Here is a 24423-nt window from a genome sequence, read left to right as displayed (position 1 = left end):
GGTGGGAGGTAGCAATAACACCGAGGGCCACGGAGAACCTTGTTTTCCCAGCTTCCCTGCACACTGCGCACATATGGAGTCAGGCAACCTGTTCTTATAATGGAACCTAATATGCACACAAACACACACACCCTACAGCTATTAGATAAGGTTGATCTGCACACCTGGTCTTGCTGCGTGACTCTACAAACAATATCCCAACAGAGATTAGATGATAGGGGTCCTTGATTTCAAAAGGCAGTTTCTTTTTCTACTGAGCATGTTCGCACTACAGTGTCATGACTAATAGAGAAAGTACTCATATCAAAATAAAATCTGCGCTTCTCAAGAGCAGATCCATTACAAGTTTTTTAAATAAAAGACTTGTTTTTCATGCTTTGAGCACATGTAGTTTGCAAGAACCGTGTGTTTCAATTAGCTCACATATGGTAAGTAATTAGAACATGGTTTTTCCACTCTTGCCCAGCTTCTTGTCTCACTCAGGAGGAGCGAGTGCTTTACAGGAGTCTTAGGACCTGTATTTCCATCTGTGTCTTCCTGTTTCTGTCAGGGAGACTAAGTGGGTTTGTTTGGAGAAGTGAAGGCAAGGCTAGTAAAATCGACTCTGGCTAGGCCTCTCTCTGATTTAGCTTGGCCACAGATGCAAGCCATTTTAATGCTCAAAGCATGCTACAAATCCCAACACCTACAGCAACCCGGTCGTGATGGATGATGCCGCTTGGCTTGAATCAGCCAGGCAACATCATCTATACACAATCGATAGACAGACAGACAGACAGAAAAGTCAGCAGAATATTCTACTACTGTGCATTAGAAGCTCCATAAAGACAGTTGGTGAATGAGATGCTTCCTTGTGCAGAAGGAATTACTTGACATCAATTAACTGTCATCAAGTCGGTAGCTGAAATATTTAGTGAGTTAGTGTCCTTTGTTGGGTGAGAGTTGCATGTTTTAATGGCATGGATGCCATTTAAAGAAAATAAATGCATCCCTATGTCCAAGGTTTGCATCATTGTTTGGATGTGTGAAGTGCGGTATGAAATCTCAGCCTTTATTGCCCAGCAGCCGAACAGCAATAAAGGCTCGTTAAAAGTGATGCGAGTTGTTTATATGTGTTAAGGAAAAATAACCCCTCAGTGATACCAGAGAGAGCCCAGGGACACTCTCACACACACACACACAGTCAAAGAAACATCCAAGTCAGGCTAACCACATTGCACTTGCTGGTAAATTGTGGTAAACAAATGTGGTAAACTCCTTGAAAACTAACTTAAATATTTAACAAAGGGAAGATGCACAAAGCCCGGGCGCACTCGACTGTTCCATTTCTCTCTCAGAAAGACACCACAATCACACCAAAGTACATCTATATGCAAAAGTGCAAAGTGAGCAGTTGTAAACTTTACAAAGACAGTTTGTTCTTCACTGACCCAAGGCCTAGAGCTAAACAAGAGAGAGGTCACTGAGGACTTCGCCTATTAGGTTGGACTCAAATATCTGTCCTATATCTACTTGGTGGAAAAGAGAGAGCCATTGGAGACTATTTTAACCTCTGATCACACTGTTCTCCCTGCTGATTTACGCCATAAAAATGATAAACCTAACCGTTATAATGTAGCGGCATATATCCCATCAAACTGCAAAATGAGTCTGAACCACAAGCGGCTGCAGCTCATTGCCGCTGTGCTAAAATTGCACCTGTTTTTCTTTGTTTTTCCTTTTTTTTGCCCCTCTCACTCTGGCAGCACAGTAAAAATTGAAATGTCATATAAAATGTGACAGGATGCTAATATGTGGCTCCCAGAGGGCATCTGAAAGCGTTCTTGTTGATTTTGTAACTGCAGAGAGAGATGACATCCCTCCCATTTCCACCCCAGGAAAAAAAAACAACAAAAAAAAAACCCACTGAAAAGTTGAACAACTTGAGGAATGCTAGAGGGTGACACGAATTCAATTTCCAAAGCCTGCGAAAGAACTAGCAATGACACGATAATAAATAGTGCATATGATTAGCATCTACTGTATATTTAAATTAGGTGTGTCGCTACTGAACAAAAAAGAAAACAATGATTTTGTGTTGATAAAGATGTTATTTGGGCGTGCATTTTCTTTTTAATTAGTGGAAATAAAGAAAATGATTGATGAAAGTGCATGTCACTGGAAGGAGAGCAGGCCTTTATTGGTTCATTTGCATTCACCCATGGCATACTGTTCTCTCTAGTGGCGATGTGTCGAGCACTGTACATGAACCACAAGTCGAAACAGAGCACTATAGAGACAGCTTACCCGAAAATGAAAAAGCAGGAAAACATAGAGAACATAGAAAAGAAAAGCTTCCAAAATTGTATTTTATATAAATAAAAACTCAAATTTTCACTGCTGAATTTCTGTTAATCAACACCTTCCCCTTGTTTCTAGTTTTTAAGATTAAATCTGTTTGTGAGCTAAGCATTTTTTGTGGTTTATTTTTCCCATTTTCATGTGTTCATTAGCATTTTAAGAGTAATAAAAATATCAAATGAAGCATGGAACCCATTTTTCTTATGTTGGCCATTTAAATAGTTCAGCTGCTCTAAAGCTATTGTGTTACTGAGGTCTATTCCAAGTAATACCAACTCCACTGGGGACAAGATGAGTCACAGATTTTACCAATTGGGAGTTAAGAAAGGCCCCCTGGGGAATAAAAAAAGAAGAAAAAAAAGGACCCAGTGGCCTAGAATACCATCTCTTTTCTGTTAGGAAATGACAACAGGACAAGACAAAGACCCTGTGAATGGCCTCAGATACCACCCTGCAACCTGGCACCTCGCCAGCGCCACATGAAAGGGGCAGATGTTCGATTTTTTTTTTTTTTTTTTTTTTTTTTTTTTAAATCGGTGGGTACCATTTTAATAAATAATTTATCCCATATAACAGCTAATCCATGGGCAAATGGGTGAGGGGGGATACATTTTTTTCCATCTTGACCTCTCTTTCTCTAAACATAATACAGAAATATTTGTGTTACTGTGCTGTTGAGATGCACAGCACGTCCAGTAAAGATGAGAAGGGGCATCCTGAATCCTGCTCCTATAGGCCAGAGCAGAAAGACTGTATATGTATTTTCCTGCGTTCACATGATGTGCTGCATTGCTCGTTTGAGAGAACCTGTGTGTGCCGAGGGTTGCTTCAACACAGTCAAAGACAAGCTCCAGTTAAGTCTGTCAGCTGAAGGTGGCCCGCGCACGCACAATGCTCTCTAGCGCTAATTAGTCTCTTCACCCAGCCAAGTCCCATTGCGGGGATAAGTTTACACATACTGTATATAAAAGAGAGCGTTAGGGGGGAACGAGAGTAGCGAGTTTTTAAAGGAGGCGGCGCTAATATATTTTCAGTTTGACCTCTGCTTCCTGTCCTAAAGAGAAAGGTTTCTGGCGTTATGAGTGTGAGTTTGTGTGCGTGTCTCTAATGCGTCTGGTTGGCAGGAGGTTGTTTGCCACTGATCATCTTTACCCATATCCCCGTGGGGCCTCTCATCACCTCCACCACACCAGCCACTCTATCAAGGCTCAAGGTCAGGTGTGCACACAAAAACATAAATGACTACTACCTCTCAACTTCTGCTCTTGATCACTTGATCACCTTCTCCTGGCCTCCCGCTGCATGCCACGCCCTGAACCGCCATCCTACCTCACCTCTGCTCCCCCTGCTCCCGCACTCTCCTTCCCCTGTCCTTCCCAGGAAGCAGCCTGGCGGAGTGTGATGAATGGGACGACATTAGTCTTGTCCTCTGTTGGCCTGGTTTAGCTGCTCCAGCCCATCTCCCCTCGTCCGTCAGTCTGTCAGTCTGTCTAAGTGCGTCTGTTTGTCTAAGTCTCTCTATCCGGGTTGGCTTAAAACACACAGCATCCCACTGTACTGTCAAATGCCTAAAAGATGAGAGTACATATCAGCTTTCATATTTTTAAAATCAGGGAAACATACAAAACTCAAAGACACGCGTGTCACATTTTTAACTACTCTCATTAATGACATCATATTTTAATCTTGCTGGGGTGAAATTGCACCTCAATCTGTAAAACCTGCTAACCTTGGCATGTTTTTAATTATACATTCATGTTCAGACACACAGGAGATAGAAAAAGCTGTAAAATCTACTGTCTTAAACTTTGTTTTGGAAAGGGGAAAAAAAAAAACAACAGAACGAGAGTGCATTGCTATGAAGTGAAGGGATCACATCTTCAAAAAAGTAAATAAAATATGCATCCTCTCTGTGCTCATTACAGATTTATGACTCTTGTTAAAAGAAAAGGTGGCGGCTGCCTTCTTACATGTCTGACTTTCAAATTCAGACGACACTGCTGTCAAGTGTTGTGCTCCACATTCTGTCCAATGAGAGACCGAGAGGGCTGAGTGTGTGCCATCTCCAACATCCTATTCGGCGAGAGTCTCGATAAGAGTTACTTTGGGTGGATAAGAACACGCAAGAACTCCTCACCTACAGTGCAAGGAGCTGCTCGTTGTAATCCTTTGATGCATAGTTCATCAATCAAAAAGTTCAGTTGGTTCAGCCACTTGTGTGTATGCGATTCAGAACAATAACAGTTGGGGGGAATAGTCATTGTTGCATTAGGCATAATGAGCATTGGGATTTTCTTCAGCAATATGTGACAATTTTGCAGTTCCTGTAGCAACTTTAAAGCAAAAGCGCTGAGAAAAACATTTAAATCACCGCACCAGCCACCGCACACCCATGCACACACACTCAGGGAACTGAAACTCACTCGAAAATGAGTTTGTTAGCTGTCTATTATCAGTGACTTAGGGGGTCATAAGGTGTGAAAGTAGTCCTTATGTGTAAGTGAGTCCTAATTAGTACTTTCAAAGAAGCTTGAATCTAAAAGCTTACTTTTTGGCACGCCAAAAAAAAACCCCAAAAAAACACTACACCAACCTAGAAGAACATTTTCCCTTGTGCTCCCTGTTTCTGTGCAAACTGTATCAAAAATAAATAAGCACAAAAGCACTCGAGTGACTCCCATGTCACCTTTTATTGCCCCAGAACCAAAAGCCCCACCAGCAAAACACACTGTCACACCTCAGTCTACACATTTCACCTCAATGTTTAACAAGTCTACAATGCCACAGGGAAGTCAAAGACAAAGACAGGGGCCGCTTTCCATGCTGGAGCTCAGTAGCTTCCCCCATTACCTTAAAAAGCAGGCACAGGCAGAACCCTTGCAGTGGGTTTGGATTTGAGGGTCAAACGTGCAGTGTGTGTGTGGGTGTTAATCGAGACGCGGACATGGGGGACAGGTACTGTACACAAACCCTGACAGGACGGCACACAGAGGCCGCTGGACAGACGATGAGCTAAAAAAGGGAACTGGGAGACAGCAACAAACACCATCGGGAGTCGGTGCCAGAACCACACACAGATCAACTTACCACCATTGCTCGTATCCATTCAAAGTGCCAGGAAGCCAACATATCCTCGAGGATATGGTTTTTATCACGGCTGTCCTCCCAGGGGCCTGGTTTAGGGTCCTTGTGGATAGATTACAGTGAGATGTTCTCTTTACAACCCACAGAAATTAAAGTCAAAAGGTTTAGAAAATGTGGATGTTTTGCAGCTGTGGTCTTATACATTTATATCACCCTGTGCAGGAAAGAAAACAGCAAAAGCACTGCAATCAAAACAGCTTCAGCCTTGCAATGCAGAAAATATTCTTTTTTTCAGTGCTCATCTTTATTTAAACTTTGAAACAACAGCATTGGGTAGTAAAATTCAAACTAAATATGCATCTCCCTGAGTCCACTGGACTATTGCATATCTATCAGGATGAGCGCCCGTGTCCGCAATCTCTACAAAGACCGTGGTCACTGCACTGTAGCGCATAAGAATAGTGCCGAAAGCAAAGAAAAAAAAACAAACCAACAAAAAAAAAAAGACCCATGGTGCAAAAAATTACCAATTTTCATTTGAACCAGGCTAGAAAGACTGAGAATGAAGGAGTGATGATAGAAAGCGAAAGACAAAGCAAGAGATATGCATCTGGGGGGAATAGAGATAGTGAGAGATGATCCACCTGATGTATGTGTGTGACAAAGAGGGAAAACAAACAAACAATGCAGTGTGTTTTGCATAGACAGACAATACTCCTCTCTGCCTCTTTCACCCTCCTTTTTGTTTTCATTCCTGCCTCTATTAGCAAAACATGATTAAAATGCAGTTCCTACCAGCGTCTCTGCTGAACAACGGGGGAGAAAAAAAAAAGACAGTGAGATGGGAAGAAAAATGAAGCGGAAAAGTCAAAAGCATCTTTTACAGCGTGACGCTTTTCATCCTTCACAGGCGGCAAGAAGAAAAGACAGACATTCAAACTTTATTCTCTTCCCTTCTCTCCTGCTCTGTCTCTTTCACCCATTCTCCTCAGCAGCTGAACCCCCCCGATACCTGCATCTCAAGCTCAATAGCCTCCCCAGAACAACATTTCAGTCACACTTTTTCTCCCTCTTCCAGAGCATTGATATAATTCCCAGTGCGCTCTTTAGTCCAATTACATTATGCCATGCCGTTATCTGAGTGATCGGCACAGTGCCGTGACTGGGGCTAAGAGAGGAGTGCGGTGGCTTAGGGAGGTGCTACAGAAGCTCTATGTGCTATCTGGAGACAAGTCGTGGAAACAGCGCTGCATGTGCCCTATTTAACTTTTCATGGAGCGCTCGCTTAATAGTATTGAGTGGAGAAAAAAAAACGGAGAAAAGTTGTGGAGAGAAAGACGACAGTCAGCCACATTTGAAAAGAAACAGAGATTCTGGGTGTTAACATCAACAGCTGAAAGTGGCTGTGAGGCCTGCACTGGATATGTGTGCTGATACTAGCCATCCATCAGCAGTTATACGCTTGCAGGAGAAGAAGCGATGAACACATACACACACACACGGGCAGGATTGTGTGCGCCCATACATGTTCTGTATGTTGCATGAGTCATGCCTGCAGGGACAGCAGCAGAGGGTGAAATGGCTGTCTCAGCACTACAGATGAGTAGGATAAGGAGAAACTCTGTGGCAGTATGAAGAAACAGGGAATTCTATATAACTCATCAATAGCACCTTTAAAATCTACTACTGATGTGTCAGGTTGGATGTACACACATTACATGAGGATATCCTAAATACTAGAACTATATTAAGCCTCTGCCTCAATAGGTTAAAAAAAAAAAAAACTAAATTATAGAATAGCCGGTGGGTTACTGTTTGACCCCCAAATCTGATGCCTTGAAGAACTGGGTCTATTAAAAAAAAAAAAACGACGACAAAACATTCACATTTTTTCAGGTCAATGTTCAAACTAAGTAATAACGTCTGCTCTATATTTACTACGAGGAGAAAAACGAGTCGGAATAATCGAGAAACCAAAAAGATGATTTGGTACATGTGGTATGTCTGTGTACGTGTGTGTGTATGTGAGCGAGATATTGATAGATAGGCATAGAGGGAGAAAGAGAGAGGGAGTGCACCGAGCAGTAAGCCCGTGAGCAGGACATGATTGCAGTGTGTATCTTATCTGTGTCAGGTCCTCCTGAGGCTAGTGGAGCCTAGCTGAGCGGAGCACAAGCGCTTCAGTGACCAGTCAACCGTGTGAGGGTAATCTCCTCACTCCTTCAGTCTGTCTCTCTCCCATTCACTCTCTCTTTCCATTTTTCCAGTAAGCCCCCCTCTGGGAGGCAGCTGAGCTGCACACACACATCCACGTGAGACGTTCACACAAACACATTAACGCACACAAACACTCGCACCCGTGCAGAGCCTAAAGGCTACTGGCTCATGCCAGCTCTGGACAGCGAGCCCACAGGTGAGTGGAGACATCACAAGCTACATTATACACTTAAGCCCCTGCAGCCACATGCTTGTAAATACAGGAATGTGCAGCGTGTTTTTGCTATCTCACACTGCTCAAGCTGTATTTCAAGATGGTGAAAGGGGTCTACAAAGATACTGCAGGATGCAGTTTTAAAAGTGTAAGACAGGTTTAAAAGAAAACCATGGATTTGCTTTGTGTAAAAGGCCACAGATACCTGTCCATATCATTTAAGAGATTCCTTTTGGCATTTCATAAAAGAAAATCAAAGACGTGATTTTATAATCAACAGCACAAGCTGAGTTAAAGGTTTTTCGATCATAAATTAGACTACAGGACTCTCAAATCGATGAAAAAATGTAGACCTTTTTATCCCTCAAACACTCATCCTTATATGTAGTATAAATAATAATAACCGTAACTGTTAAATCTAGATACGCAATTTCAATAAATGTGTCTCTTACGTTTATGTGTTACATGAGTAATGCACTTCGGGATAAAAAGAAAAAAATTCCATATCAAGGTGAGTGCACACACACACACACACACACACACACAATGTGACGGAAGGGAGAAGACAAAAAGAATTAGTTTATGTCTAACATTCTTTCACCCTTCGTGTGCTTGCCTATTTGGCTTTAACAACTCAGCCGTCCCCATCAATTAGTCTAGATGCTGGACTTTCATTGAGATTAAGTGACTAATATCAGTGCTTGCTCACAAGAAAGACACTTTTCACGTCTGCCCAACAATCTGTTAAGTCAAAACACATGTGGTAATCCAAGGCAAAAAGCCTGCAAGGGGTCCTCTATGCAATGAAAAACAGGTGCTCTAGTTTTTGGCCATGTAATACCCCATTTACCCTCTGGAGCAAAGGTTATCCAGCTAATAGCTGCCTTGTGGTGCACTGGGAAGAGCTGTGCACATGGCCCAAGTAAACATCTGGGACGGATTGTACATACTTGCAACATATGCTTCAAGTTCAATTAAAATGAGGCCTTGGCACATTTATTAATCTTTTTTTCCTCTCCCTTTGCTCTCTCTCTCTCTCTCTGTTGCTCTCTTTCTCTTCTTCCCACTCTCCCCTATAGGCCTGTGCCATTAAAGAGGCCTCCTTTGACCCGTCCTTCATACTTACTCATACAATCTGAAGCTGCAGCTCATATCCAATGTAAAAGACCTCATATCCAATGTGAAAGACAAATTTGCTAAGCCCTGAAAGTCCATTTGTTCTGCACTTAACCAGGTTGGAGGGAGAGCAAAGGGAAGAGAGTGTGTGTCACAGCAAAAGGGGGGGGGGGGAAAGTCAGGGAAGGGGATGATTGTGGAAAGGGGAAGAAGGAGAGTGGGAGGGGAGAGAGATGTAGGCGAAGAAAAAAGAAAAATGCCCCCTTTCAACTTCCCTACAGCTCAAATGAAATGCTAACAGTTGAGGGGAGCAATAGATCAAAATGTATGAAGCCAGAGTTGGTAAATTGTAGCCTTTGTGGCAGCTGTGCTATCCAGCATCCCAGCCCTGTGTGAACACAGAGCAAGGCCTTCTTATTTGGAATAATCAGTTCGCCACCAAATCTGACGGAGGCCGCACAAACTGCTTCCGCACCTCATTTCAATATGAAAGTCCAAAATGTATTTTATATAATCTGCAGCTTTTCAAATGCTTGTATTTTTTATTCCCCCACCCCACAGAGAGGAGGTTAGAAATGCAATAAGGAGGACAGACACAGGGAAGGAGTGGGGGGAAAAAAAGGTTCAAGGTTGCCTGGTGCATATCTTCAGTCAGTGCCCCCCTGTACATTTCAGCCTTGGAACTTCACAGCCAAGAAACTTTCCTTCTGCCTCTGCACTGTGGGAGAGGATGTAATGCTCACATATTGCTGTGTGTTCATCCCTCAACTGGCTGCCTGGCTGATTGATTGCTGACTTTCTAGTGGGATGACTGTTTGACCAATGACACAATAAATGTTGCTTCTTTTTTTAAAGTTTTTTTTCTTTAACCATTCCTTTTTGTTGTCTGTTGTAAAGTTGGCGTTAGATAAGTAAATGTAGCCTACAAGTCCAACATCAGCTTTCTTGGAAATGTTTTTTTTTAAAAAAACATTACCAAACCAGACCATCCATATTATCACATCACAATCTGGTGTGAGGCAGAAAAGTATCAAGCATCAAGTCAAATCATTTTCATTTTCACACTAAATAAAACCAAGTGCAAACTATGCTAAAATGCCACTCTTGTTTCACACTGCTTGAAACCTCAACACACCAGAGTCTGAAGGAGAAAATTACTTTCATTTCAAACCTGACACACAAGAAAAGCAGACAACACAGTGGGTAGATTAAGCGCTGTGCTATTTCAATTACCATTCCCAGGTGGAGCACTGACAAGGTTCTGTATCCCGTCCAGTGGCATTTGTTTCAGTAGCTGTTCCTACAGTGCAAACGAGCGGAGGCAGTAAAGCAGCCACCTGTTGTTACCTGATAGTGTCTGGACAAGCCCAGATGCTGTTTTACTGCGACATAAAGGAGCAGTGAATGGACCTAAATAGCTAACTAAGCACTTTATATGGGTGTATGTTCACAGGAAGAATGACTGAAGCACAGTGTCTGTAAAGTTAGCGCACTGTTGTACGAAGGGAAATTTAGGGATAATGCACCAAAGCGCGTCGAAAAGATCAAAAACAAAGCGAAACCCCGAGCAGAAAAGGTGAGGAATATGTTATCTACACACCTAAAGAGAAAACTTTTGAAAAGGTTAAAAAGGTTGTACAATCTGTGAACATGTGTTTGTGCCTCAGGCAGTGAGAATATCTGAACAGGGGGAAGAGATGGGAGGGGAAGATGGAGTCATTTTGTTAGTCTGTTTGTGTTTCCGGTCTCTGAAGCAGTGTCAACCCCTCCTGAGGCAGTGTGTGTGCGAGTGTGTGTGTGTGTGTGTGTGTGAATGCATCTCTGACACGAGACATAATTACCTTGTCATCTTTGTCAAAATCCTCATCCTCATCCTCCAGCAGGTCCTCCACTGCTTCCTGACAGTTGCAACAGAGCAAAGAGAAAAACGAGAAGGAGAAATAAAATGTTTATGCAACAGCTATAGTGCAGATAAACATTAGATAACAGAGGGTTAACATCATCAGAGCATCCAAAGAGGCATATTAAAGCTGATTGGTTCTGCTTATGTCTGGCAAGAGTTTGTTAATGAGTATGGAAGACATGCAGAAAGCACAACTATTGGATTTGTGAGTGCTAATATGTCATAAGCTTCAGAATGGTTCTCAATTAGAATTTAATTTTAGAAACATTCTGTTGTTCAAATATGTTGACACTTCTGGAAATGCAAGCAAATGCTCTGGCTTTGAATTTCCACGGGCTGAGGATTAAAGTCTATTCAAGCAGTCAAACGGCATTGCACAAAAGCATGTAAGACTTATACTGTTCAAAGGGAGAAGACAGCAGAACTCCTCTTCTTCTGACCTCCTTAACCTCTGCATGAGTCTCTCACCTCCACCACTGGTTTATATACATTCAGTTCTCTATGCTTTTTTTTCTTCTTCCTCGCAGACGCTTCGTAAGAGAAGAAAGAAGAAAAGCCTGAAGTGCAGAGACCGAGTCACAAAGAACAGCAACTATTTGCTTCAGTGATCCACAACCGAGAAAACTGGAGCCGACCTGACTCTGAAGCCCCGAGAAACCACAAGACATACTGTAGAACACAAAGAAAAATGGCATGATTTACGACGCTTGCTCACGCTCGGTCTAAATTCACGACAGCAAACATAAAGGGTACTGGACAAAATAAGTAGCGCACATTTTAAACAATTATTTAAGACACACTGGAATCACATAGAGACCTCTATGTGTGAAAGCAAGGCAATAATCACACGTGTATCCATAGAAGTTCATCCCTGAACACCTTGGTTCACACTTGGCTGTGTCTTGATACCACCAAAGTGAAAACCATTACAGCTGCATCTTATCCACCCTCTATCAATGACACATCACAGCTTATCATATGACAAATCATATAGTTGCCCACGATTTACATAAACAAACAGCCGTATCATAAGCCCTACAGCTGTCAACCTCGGATTTGATCTGCTCTCATTGTTTGATAGCGTTACCAGCCCCTACCCCCTCGAAAACCTTCACCCATCCCCGACATTACCGCACCCCCCCCCCCCCCCCCCCCCCCCCCACAGCAAATCCAGAACAGTGCAAACTAGTTTGGAGAAATCCAAAAATCATTACTTAACAAGACAATAGCTTTTGTCCTTTTTGTTTTTCATTGGAATACGGGGGGAAACTATGTGGCGGCTGACATAAGCCTCTTATGTAAATGCAGCTTCCCACACAAACAAAGACGAGTTCAGTCAGAACAGCGGAGTCGAGAGGGTACTGCGTGTGCGTGCGTGCGCGTCCCTGTTCTATCAATATAAGTGAATCGCTAGGGCAAAGTGCTGTGCATGTATGTGTGAAACTCCTCATTTTAACTGTCTGACTGTGTAACAACTGGCCATTCCCAGCTCAATGAAACTCTGCCATGTCTAGACAAATAAGCTCGACTGTTCACATTTGACGGTCTCTTTATTGACACTGAGCACATCCAGCGCTACACTATACAAATACCGAAGAGGGAATTCTCGTGCTCAGTCAAGGGAAAAGATGTAGATGAGATACTGTAAAAATGAAAGCCTTCTGGCATCTCTAAACAAATGAACTATAACTGTTTATAAAGACATCATGGTTCCCTCCAAATCCTTTCATCCATGCCAAAATAGAAATATAATGGAATCTTCCACACAGAGGCATTAGCAGGGCATGCCTGGCACATGCTCCAAACTTTAAACAAAGAAATGAGCATGAGCTAGGTGGAGAAGCATGACCTAGAGAGACAGAGAGAATGATAGAGTCGTTTGTCTCCCTCTGCTCTCCGCTCTGCTCTCTCCCTTCTATTGCCGCTGGTTACAGAGAGAAGTCATGTTTCCTGCAATGAGACACAGTGTAAAATTAATAAATAAAAAGACACGGAACATGTCATCTGCCCTGAAGATTGCCACGGCTAAATGTGTGCACTGAAGCTACTGTCTCAGTACGGGAGGATATAAATTACCTCAGTGCAGCCAATGAATTCCAAACATCCCTCTTTCGTTCTCTGCATCGCTCTACCTCTCCCTCTATTTGTCTCATTCTTTCCTCTTTCTAAGACCTGTTTGGTGTATGATATCATTTGTCTGCTTATCCCCCCCATTATCATGTTGTTTGAATTACTATCATTACAGCACGGCAGCATCAAAGCCTTGCTGTCGACAGGATCGCGCAGGGCTCACATTGCCTGCAGAGCTGCTCCAGTCAATTCAGTATCTACAGAGGTGGGGATTAACATATTCAGACCCATTCAAATGATACAGGGATGATGCAGGCTACTCTTACAGATTACATTGTGCCCCATAAATACATACATAGATGCGATAATATGAAATACACGCAAAGAATGCAAGCGAGCGCAATGACATTGAGAGTTCGAATGGCTTTGGATGTGTGAATGCATCTGTTTGGTCTTTGCCTAAACGCGAAGAGCTAATTTGCAAGAATTAATTTGCTGCTGCATTCCCTTTCCAACACATGCTCTGCATGCTCGACGCGCTTTATCTGAATTATTTTTTGCCTCTTTTACTGTATTTTGCATCAAGGCAAAAATACCAGCTGCAAATTAAAACAGCTGTGAGTTAAAACCAACAGTGCATCGTCTACTTAATCCGAAAACAAGTACACTACTGCTGTTTATGTGGAGGTTTCAATTATGGGGATAAGTCATCTTTGAGTCAATCCATATCACAAAAGTGGTGTATTATGTCCTTATTTTAGTGGCTAGAAAACTGTGGTGCCATCACTTTAACATAACTGGTAATTGATACATGATTGCTAAAAACATGGAACTTTAGCATCACAAGACCAAACTTTCGATTCTTGGTGCATATATGGTTGCCTGCGAAATGCACAGTTTAGGTGCCTGCACTTAAAAAAAAACAAAAACAAGAAAGAGTTATTAGGAGCATTAAGATCTGATATTTCTTGCTGGAGGGGACTATTTCTATTAGCTGTGCAGGTAAATATCTAAAAGTTTTTCAAGAACAGTTATGAGAAGCTTCTTGCACAACATCAGCGGTGCAACAGCACCCCTAGTGTGTTTTCAAGGACAGAGAGCATATTCTCAGGGTCAGACAGATTATTACTGTGATCTTCTGCTTGCTGGATACACAGCTCTGTGGCATTACGCTGAATTTGATAGTAAATATGATCATAAGTTAAATCATAGGAGAAGATAAGACAATCATGAGTATGTTCACATAAAAGAAAAGGGCCAAATCAAGGATTTACCTAAGGTCACTGGAAAGACAGAAACATGGTAAATGTATACAAGACTAATCAGCTAAATATTTATATCGACTGAGGCACTGCGCACAAAGTATTTCAAATACTACTTCACAAGTCAATGATCCACCATCCTCCTGGTTTTGCAGGAAAAAAAAATTGACAGAACCTGTCTGAATCAATGAAACAAGCGCACACAAACACTCCATAGGGGAAAAGTAAAATTCTACTACTAAACTAGCAGCTACATCATTTTCACCTTTCCCCTGAAAACTGCCTCTCAACTCGGCCTTCTCTCTGCTGGCCGTACGGAGTTCCACTATTTCCTCTCCTCACCTTCCCAATGACAGCCGCGTGGGGAATTGACGGCGAGGCAGACATCGCCAGCGAACATGAAGATATACTTTTTCCGTCTTTTTTTCTCCCATTCCTCTTTCCCTCCCTCCTTCCTCCTGCTGCTTTTCCTCTTTGATACGTGAGGGGGTTTTAACCTCTCCAGCTGCTGAGGTTTGGCTGAGTGGCTGGCTGGGGGATCTCAAGGCCCTGCTTGGTATGCACTGTCCATGAGTGCATGTGTATGTGTGCACATATTGCCTACACCACAGTTTCTGCAGACTGGGGGAAGAGCTTCGCGGCTGATAAGGCTGAGCCTGGCTGACCCACGCGGGCCCTTCACAAGCTGTCAGAGCCGTGGCCCTCAGAGGGGGGCCCTTCCATCTGCACTGCCCAAGCCAGGGCTCACCCAGCAGGGGGCTGGATAGGGGTGAGGCTGGGGTGCTACCGGAGCTGGTGGTGGGGGTGAGAAGGGCAGCTCCATATTCATGAAAGCAACACCAAATTTCGTGAACGCTAGAAGATATTGAGTTTTTGGGCTTGTTTTGTGACATTTCGAACTCACCAGCTACTTCTTCCTTTCCTATTTAGCTACTGACAAATCACCAAGTGTTCAGCCAGAGATTAAGCAGCTCCTCCAGCATTATTTGTCTTTCTCAGATCTAAAAAGTCTAGCTTTTCTCATTGTTCTTCATATTCAATTGTGCTAACGAGTTCTAGAGCAAGTAACATACTACATGTCTTGTATGGCAGAAACACATACATCTGTAGACTTAAGCTCAAGGTTTAAACCAAAAACACTAACAAAGAGCTATGGGCGGGTATGCTATGAAGACAAAATAACAACAACAACACCAACAGGCACTGAGACAGACACCCTGAACTGCTGGTGTTGTTAGCAAAGAGCACAGACAGTTACAAAGGTTCAGTATGATGAAGGGAGTTAGACAAATGGAGTGGGATGGGAGAGGGGGGTGGCAATATGATGAAAAGGATGGGAGGATTTTGCAGTGGCATCCCTGTTGCTCCCGATGCTCCCGTCCCGCTTCAAACTATGCCCGCTGCCTGTCTTTCTGCCTGCCAGCCTGCCATCCTATCTGCCAGTTTAGCAGAGACAGAGAGGCAGCGAGAGCAGCAGAGATGAGCACGGCGATGCCGGGGCGGCACGGGGGAAATCAGCGGGGCACAGGCGCTCCCAGTTAAAAGTGACATGACCTTTTGATTTTGTCACCTGTCACCAACTGCCATGTCTGACTCCACACTGAGGAGTGCCTGCCATCCACCGCTGCTTTCCTCTGCCTCCATCTCTCTGAATGCCTCCCTGTCTTTTTCTGTCTCCTGCTCCCACTCCATCTCCTTTTCTCATTCCCCTTGTCTTTCCAGAGTTACAGTTTTATGAGCAAAAAATGGTGTGACTTCCTGGAGGAGTTGAGGTATAATAGGCAGCGCATTCTCTTTTCCTTCCAGCTTTTCCTAATATTTACTTCTACTCCACCTGCGTTGCGCGTGGCTCTTAATGAGGGCAGATGTCAAGGCACAGTGTTGCGAGCAAAGTTGTTTTGAGATGCAAAATCAAGGAGAAAATAGAACAGATAGAAATCGCAATGAAGACTCGCTCTAAAAATGATACAGTGTTCAAATAACATGTGACAATTCTGACTGGAAATAAACCAGATTTTATTTACACTAACGAACAATACGCTGCTGTCACACACAGCAGAGAAAAGTAAATATTAAACTAGTATTAGTAGATCCTTGTGACCTCAATAACTAAGCTCTGTGAGAATGATTCAAATCACCATGTGGCGAGAGCGGACTTATCATAGTCAGCTATCGTGCCACAGGAGGCGTATATGTAAGTGTGAAGTATCTTCAGGCCATTAAGGTCTTCTCTTCCGTAATGGTTTGGTGGATCCATTGGGTGAATCAATGTAATGGTCTGAAGCATGGGATAAAGAGGATGGTGCTCCAGTGTGACGAAGCCTAATTGCCCGTCATCCTGTGGTAGAAAGAGACATCACCGTGTTCCATATGTATCCTCTCCGACAGCCAGCACTGAAATTAACACCTTCAAAACATCTGGTAAGGGCTTTTCTGGGCCAAGAGAACGGCAAGGAAAGATTTCTTTTGGGATGTGTTCCTGCTTGTTAATCTCGGTGCCCATCATCTATTCATGCAAGCAGGCACACGCAAGAATACAACTCGCTGCTATGACATGCGTGCACATGTATCTAGCAGCCATCTCTCTCATCCAGCAGAGCAGCCGGTCCTCTGCTTGACCAAAGCCCAGTGTGAGGACAGATATAACCTCCAAATTGTCCCAGGTATCCAAACAAGCGTGAGATGGAGAGGTCATCTCATTGCGATGCAAACGGAGAAGCAGAAAAATAGCAAGAGTCTTTCTTAATAATACATTTGAATGCACAAATAAAAGGAGCATCATCCTCATATATTCAGCAAATATTCAAAAACATAAAAGGGTCCTCTTGTTTGCTCAGAGAGCAAGGGAGCACGTTACACCATGACATACAGGTCAGCCAACGGTGCTGGAGAGTCAGCATTCACGGGTCAGAGTGCTACATGATAAGAAAGGAGGTCGGGGACCTTACTGGTGCTGTGCCTCCTTTAATCGCTGTTCTTAAGGACGCTCTGACTGCTTAGCAGGTACCGGTCAAGGTTGGGGCTAGGCTAAGAAGCAGCTGATCCGGGATCTGTTTGCAAAGCAGCATGTAACCGCACAACAGTCAGTGACCCTGAGTGGTGAAATACAGCATGTAAAGAACACTGTGTTTGTTTATTCGCTATAGACAGGGATACGGGTTGTGGTTGTGGTGTAAAAGCGTCGAAGGGTAAGCACGCTGAACCCGTCAGATGAAGCAAGGCCAGTTCATTAGGAAGTCTGTACTCAAGTGTGGGCTTTTTTTTTCCTGTTTTCTCTCATTCTCTCTCACCATCTCTGTTTCTCTCTCTCAACCTTCAGAGTGAGTTCAGCAGAGATTCCTTTGGCATTACCCTCACCCCAGACTGCTGGAAAACCGCAGCGCTCCGGATGCTGACCCTTGCTCAGCTCAGCACAATGCTTTAATTTGGTGTGTTGTTTAAAGTAATTAGAAAGCCTTTCCCCCTGTTTTCTTTTCTATTCTTTTCAGTGTCTCTGCCAAGTGCAAGAGGGAAACAGCGAGTCGTCCATGACTTCAGCTTGATAAAGATTCGGAAGAGGAATCCACGAGACCCCCTCACCCTCCTCCTCACCCCCACCCCCTGCACCGGGGGAAAACTGTCTGAAAACAAACAGGGACAGGACTCGAGGGATACTTGTGTCTAAATGTGTGTATTCGAGTGTATGTGTGCGTTTGTCTACGTGTACAGCATTTCAGCAAAATAACAAACGCTTCTATCGTACCTTACTTTTGCTTTTAGTCTTATTTGAGACGAGATATTAATATCAGGAGTGGACGAGGCACAGAGCTGATAATGAAGAAAGGAGAGACGGTCCTGCGCGTGCACTAACCCGAAGGCAGTGAGACAGCAACAGAGACAAAAGCGGGGCAGTGATCGCCAGAGAATTTTCTTTGTGTCACCTGTGCACAGCTGCCACAGCAGCAAGAAAGAGGCATTAATAGAGCCAATCTTTGACAATTTCAACTTTCATCAGATGCATCACTGCAAAGACTCACTCGCACAGCAGATTCAAACACACACAGACGACTTTTATCTGTATCTGCACACACAGATTAACGTTCTACACTCGTGTTCGTACCATGCAAACACACACCTGGAATGAATTGTGTAAATGTATATGAGTGTACACTGCAGTCCTTCATATTTATTTGTTATAACCTAGGAATAAAGGGAATATACTAATTGACATCAGACATACACAAACAATATTTAGTATCCATGCATTACGGATGCACCTGCATACAAACCTAGAGCACATTTACTTTAGTGCTATCCCACGATCTTATAGTGCGCCTCTAACTATCTCACCACCAGCCTCCTCAAAAACTCCTTAAGCCAGCGCCATCATCGACACTCCTACCCACACATATCAAGACTGTCAAACTGTAAGAGTTACACTACACACTCAGTTAAAGCTATTGCCAAATGCTGCTCATATTAGACAGTAAAGACATTTAACTGAAGAAGGTCAGATACCAAAGTTAAAGGCGGTGCTCTCGTGTCTTAAAACACCCCGTTCTTGATGATCCTGATGATCCTTTGAATTCAACCAAACACTCTCCAGTCTGAACGACAGTCTGAACGACACTCTGAAGACAGCGATATTAAAGCAAGCTTCAGAGGCAAAACCACTCGCTGGTCTGGTCTAACCCTTGGCATATAAATCCAGTAGAGTAGTTACATGACAAGCCTCAAGACATTAAACTCAAATGAAAATGGTTCTTAGTTGGTGGGAAATATTTTAAGGCGCCCTGCTTTCATCCCAACAAGCCCAGCTGAAGTCAGTCAAATTATGTGGTTTGCATTTATGCTGTAAATACAGAAGATCACGATCAAGTGTGGAAATGCTACTTTGAAAATGAAGCAGATAGATCCTAAATTGTATCTGCTGGACAGGTTTCTTGACCAGGTAAATCTCCAAAAGGAGATTTTTGGATAGGATATAATAACAATAATAATAAAATAGTAAGACAGCACCAGATGTTAAAACACCGAGTTTTAACATCTGACAGTTTTTGTCTTTGCTCGTAAGACCTTTAAGTAGAACTGGGCAGACCATTGTTGTCATACTTAAAGGCGCTTGCCATATGAGAATCAACAGTATGAACATGTCTTAAGGTTTCAACCAAGTCCTGAGGTACTTGAGACACAATAGTCCCTTTCAAGAGAGAAAAGCAATTCCACATGAAGTGGGAGTTACATGCACTTATTGGAATGTGAATTGAGTGCCACATTACGGGGATATGCAACCATTGTTGCCTCATTTTACTTAGGAAGTACACAGAAAAAAAATATCATTAGGTCTGGATAAATACAAGCAGCAGGTAGAGAGACACATAATCATGCCAGGTTTTGTCTTAAGGCATGTGTGGCTATTCTTTTTTTTTTTTTTTGCAAGCAATGTCGCCATCTACAGGTGAGAAAAGTGTCTCTAAAATTAAAGTCTATGTTCTTCGCAAATGATTTATGTTGTCTGTGAACTTACCTACAATAGTAAACCTTTAATTCTTCACTTGAGCGCATGCAGTGAAAATGTGATTTTTAAACATGAACCAAAAACTGGAGTATAACTGCCAGTTTATTGTCAAGAAACACAAGGATCATTTTGCTAATTTCAATGCCATGTTTTTAAATGAACAAATATGGAAATGGAAGCTTATGAATAGAGAAGATTAGCTCTTGAGACGAAACAATAAATCTGCGCTATATGCTATGTAGAGTTCACATTTAATTCTGTAATATTGCAATGACACACAGCTATTAGATTTGGTTCATTATGATGACTGAATTTAATACCTCTTCCAAATCCAATCCAATCTAACCCATAGAATCCCTATGAAGAGATAAATATACACATATAGAAGGCAAAAGACTGCAAGGAAATCGGAAGTCTGTTAACTGGTTATTTCCAAGTGAGAAAAAGGCACTTATTAAAATTAATCACTTCATTGTTCACGCTCATGCCATAGTCCAGCTCGCTCTCTCGTTTTCACTCTCTACTCTCCAAATGTGCCTGGCCATGATTAAAACATGTCTGTTTCTCCATGACATTGCTTTGACATCACTTAATTGGTATAAGAGATAAAAAATAAATGAATTAAATAAATATACTACCAGGTAAGTGGCGTAACATTGCTCAAGGTGACAGCCTATTATTTCTCCCTTTTCTTTGCCTCAAAGAAGGCAAAGTGAGAAATGTGAGATTGCACTGAGAATGCAGCACCTCATGTGGCAGACGGAGATTTTTATTAAGAAAAAGAAAAAAAAAATCGGCAGAGAGTTTTCACATGTGAAATTCAAAATCTGTTCAAAGTTTGTGGCGTGCAGTTCAATCTGAGAGTATATTCTACATTTCTACAGGAAACTGCAACCCTCTGTTTCTCACTTATCTGTACATCAATGCTCATCAGCAGTCAAAATGCTACGTCCCAAATATCTAATGCTTTTAATATGTCTGGAAATGTATCATCGCATGATTAATGCAGTAAATCAATGTCCCAACAAAACAGCTGTGGTTGAATTTAACCTGCATTGTATGTGGAAATGGGCTTTTACAGTGAAAGGAAAGAAAGGCGGAGGGATATCAAGAAGCGATGGGGTTACTCACCACATCTTGCCTGGTGTCCTTCCCCGACGCAATGAGCATGTAGGTCCAGGCCAAGGGCAGAAGCAACGCCAGAGGAATCATGTAGAGCTCAAAGTTCCAAACGACAACGACAAAAAGCTGTTGAAAGACACAACGTGAAAACTGCTTGTGAAAGAAAAGCAAAAAGAAATCCGAGAGATCAACGCGGGCTAAAAATGTATATATTCAAGACGCCATACGGGCGTTCATGAGACAAACTCCTGAGAATCTAAGCTGGCCACATGTGCCATATGTGTGACTCAAAAAACAACACACATTCATATGCAGAATCATAAACTCCATGCAGTAAAAACTATTAAATGAGTCTTTGCTTTAACAAAGAAGTAGGCCTGGTGTCAGTGAGCTGAGGGTGAAGCCGCCATGACCCCTTAAGGATTCATTTTTCTGGGTCTCAAAGTTGAGGAGGAGGAGGATGGTGAGGAGGATAAGTATGAGCCGTCAGAGCCTCTATCGTCCATGCCAATCATCTCAGAGTCTGAGGTCATGTACCGTTTCAGCCGCAGCACGTCAAAGCTGACCCTTCTATACTCAACCCCAAACTCCAGAAGATGACCCCCGCACACCCCACAACCCGAGTCCCTAACCCTGTCACTCCAAGACCCAATACCCTCTCTCTTGGCCCAAAAGAGTCGTTCGCCCCATCTCTAACCTCCTCTGCACCCATCTGCCAAAACCATAACCTCTATACCTCCCCTCTCATCACCAAACAAGAAAAGTACCATCTGAAAATTAACCTTTCCTAAAACCTTGTATTCTGGTTTTGGCAGGACTCTTTAGCCTCTGACAACAGATTACTGCGGTGGTTGGGAAGATACGTGTGGGAAAGTAAAATTGCTAATCATGGAAGGCTGATGTTTTCTGGCAGCATTGTGTAGATTGTGAGAAAGCATTGTCGATTGTAAATGAAAGGTTGAGACGGGGCGTTTTTCAGGAAACAAAATCTGTCAGAAATAAATAGAGCGAAAACATATTTATCTTATCGAATAATATCATGTTCAAGTACACAGAGATTTGTCGCGACTGATAATAAAAAAAACTGCAGCAATTATAACAAATGCCGAAAATGCAAACCATGCCTAATGCTTAATCTTTCGCTGTGAAACATATTCAGTGAATTCAAGTACGAGTAATCCATTATTTCAAATATGGGCACAGCAGATTTGAAATTAATTAGTCTGTGTATGGAAAGACAACCTTATTTAACAATCAGTGTTGATGACAAACTTTTAAAAGTGATGAAATTGAGATTATTACTGTATAAAGCTCATATAATGTCTGTCTACCAATTCTGATTTATCCTGTTTGGTTGTGCAAACACCGGCAAGAGTGAGCGCAGGCTCAATTATCAACAACGACACTGTTTAATATCTGCCTTTGTATGTGTGTAATACAGGGTTAATGTGAGTGAGAGGTTCAAGATCTCAGCACCATAGTGCATTCCAGGCTGTTGTTATTGTAGTAAAGCCAGTCAAACATTAAAAAACACAGACACACTCGACTGCTACGTCACAACGGACAAAACACATGCCCCTCTCAATAAAACCATGTTTACAAATTAAATTTTTATCCTCAACTTTTCCAACTTCATGGAAAAGTTCGAAAGGCTCGTATCCAAACTTTAGAGCGGAATTATAACTCCATGTAAAATTAACTAACAGACGCTGAATCCACAAAGCAAAAAAAAGGAAGAAAAAAAATATAAGACATAAATTAAACATTAGAAATGTCCAGTACATTTGCATAATGCTCACAGCAAAATTTCTTCTTCAAATAAAACCTGAATGGCCTTGGTGAAACAGGCAAATCTCCCCAAAGGATCGCAGTCTTTCTCCGTCTCTCTCAGGCTCAACTTACTTTGTTACATACGCAGAGTCTCTCTCTGATACAGCTGTGTAGGAGAACTGGAAAGAAACTCTTTAATAATTCATATTTGTATACTAATAAGCAACACAACAATTTCCCTTCACTCATCAGAAAACGCTGTTAGGATCGTGAAAAAGCTCGACAGCAGAAACTTGCGTACAGACAAACACAATAACACCATTGCGCACGTTTTCCCTACAAAATATAACTATTCTAAAATTATCCATCTGCTCCAAATTACTGTAATTTAGAAATCTGTATGATCTGCAACGGAGATAAACGCTCTGACAATTTCTAACTACAAAAATGTGCAACAGAGGTGCAGAAAGTTGACTTCAATTGAGCAAACAGAGGAGCACATTTCTTTGAAACTATTCTAGTAGAAGCTATTAATAACTGCATACTTATAAACGTCTTCACACGCTCTGTTCTATACTCTACTATAAATACCACTTACAGTAGGAATACAGGACAATGCATTTTAAAATTCTTTGCTGTGTGGTAGTCTTTTCACTCACATTTTCATCACAGAGCAGAAAATTAACTTGTACTTTACTGTCCGAATGTTTGTTCTTAAACATTGAAATCTTCTTTTTCAAAAAAATAAATAAATTCCTGCTCTTTTCTCTATTTGTCAGAGGCTATTTAACCTGTCATCTGCCTTTATTCCTCTTCCAGGTGGTTAAGGTGGCTGAGGGTGAAGTTTTGACTGGCAGCTAGAGAAACCGGACACCCCGGCTCAGCAGCGGCCGGCCCTGCACCGTCTATGTGCCCACCGGCCAGGCAGCAATGGGGCCCTACAGTGCCTGGACCTTTCCACCGGGCGATCACAGTCACCCCCCGTCGCTCGCTGCTTTTCGCCTGGAGAATAGGGAGTGGGAAGAAGCCTGCTGTGGATGTCAGTGACCAGAAAATAGCAGAGGAGGGAAAAGAAAAAAAAAAGGGAAAAAAAGGACGAAAACATGTTGGATCGAAAGGGGGGAAAAGCTAGATGAAGCTCCAGATGTGGTCTACGGGAATAATTTGTAAATGACCCTTTGTGGCCACAGATACATTATGTAGCGGCCGGTGATGGTTCACAGTGAATATCTGAACACTACACACGAGGAATGCTCATCCCGTTCTTGCTTTGTTTATTAATGCTGCATTCATGGTAATGTAATTTTTTTTTTATAATATATGAACACAGTCTTTCTTTGCTTATGTTTTTCTGTATTATTCATATTATGAACGCTCTCTGATTTAGTTTAGCGAGTATGTAAATAAATACATTACAGCTATTTGTTATAAAAAGTGACTTGGACCCTGTTTTTACTTCTCCTGTAACAAATATTTTCTGTAATCATCAAACCTTTTGATAATTACATCTTTTTTTTTTCTTATGTGATGGATATTTGATTGTGCCACCAAAACTACTGTCGGCAGTGACAACTTGAAAACAATTCAAAATTAAGAATTTACTTTTAGACGACAAATCCGTTTAGTCAAAACAAAAGTCCGTCTCTTCTTCTAATCATTATTTGTGCTTCAGTGATCTTCAGTGAAATGCGATAAATTTCCAGGAACAAAACTATTCACCTGTCACAAAACAAAGTGAAATCAGGACTTCCACTGTCAAATCTGCTAAACCAGCTTAGATATAGTTAAAGGCTAAATTTGAAATGGGCTAACTTCACGTCTGAGTATG

General features: G+C 42.2%; 1 protein-coding gene across 5 annotated transcripts in view; it reads right to left on the bottom strand.

Moving 5' to 3' along the window:
• mctp1a (multiple C2 domains, transmembrane 1a) overlaps positions 1 to 24423 on the bottom strand; it is a 140900-nt gene that overhangs the window by 13507 nt on the left and 102970 nt on the right. For 3 of the 5 annotated variants that reach the window (XM_024804557.2, XM_076890784.1, XM_024804558.2), the window contains 3 exons: positions 20835 to 20951; positions 10813 to 10869; positions 5428 to 5526 (listed from right to left, as the gene is read on the bottom strand). In XM_024804557.2, the coding sequence (XP_024660325.1) occupies positions 5428 to 5526; positions 10813 to 10869; positions 20835 to 20951 (273 nt within the window). The remainder of the gene's footprint in view (positions 1 to 5427; positions 5527 to 10812; positions 10870 to 20834; positions 20952 to 24423) is intronic. The other 2 variants (XM_004544377.6, XM_076890785.1) reach the window with 1 other exon arrangement.

The sequence above is a fragment of the Maylandia zebra genome, linkage group LG12 (assembly GCF_041146795.1).
Source record: "Maylandia zebra isolate NMK-2024a linkage group LG12, Mzebra_GT3a, whole genome shotgun sequence".
Classification (NCBI taxonomy): Eukaryota; Metazoa; Chordata; class Actinopteri; order Cichliformes; family Cichlidae; genus Maylandia; species Maylandia zebra.
The sequence above is the reverse complement of the archived record's forward strand: the minus strand, read 5'-3'. Positions and strand labels throughout refer to the sequence as shown.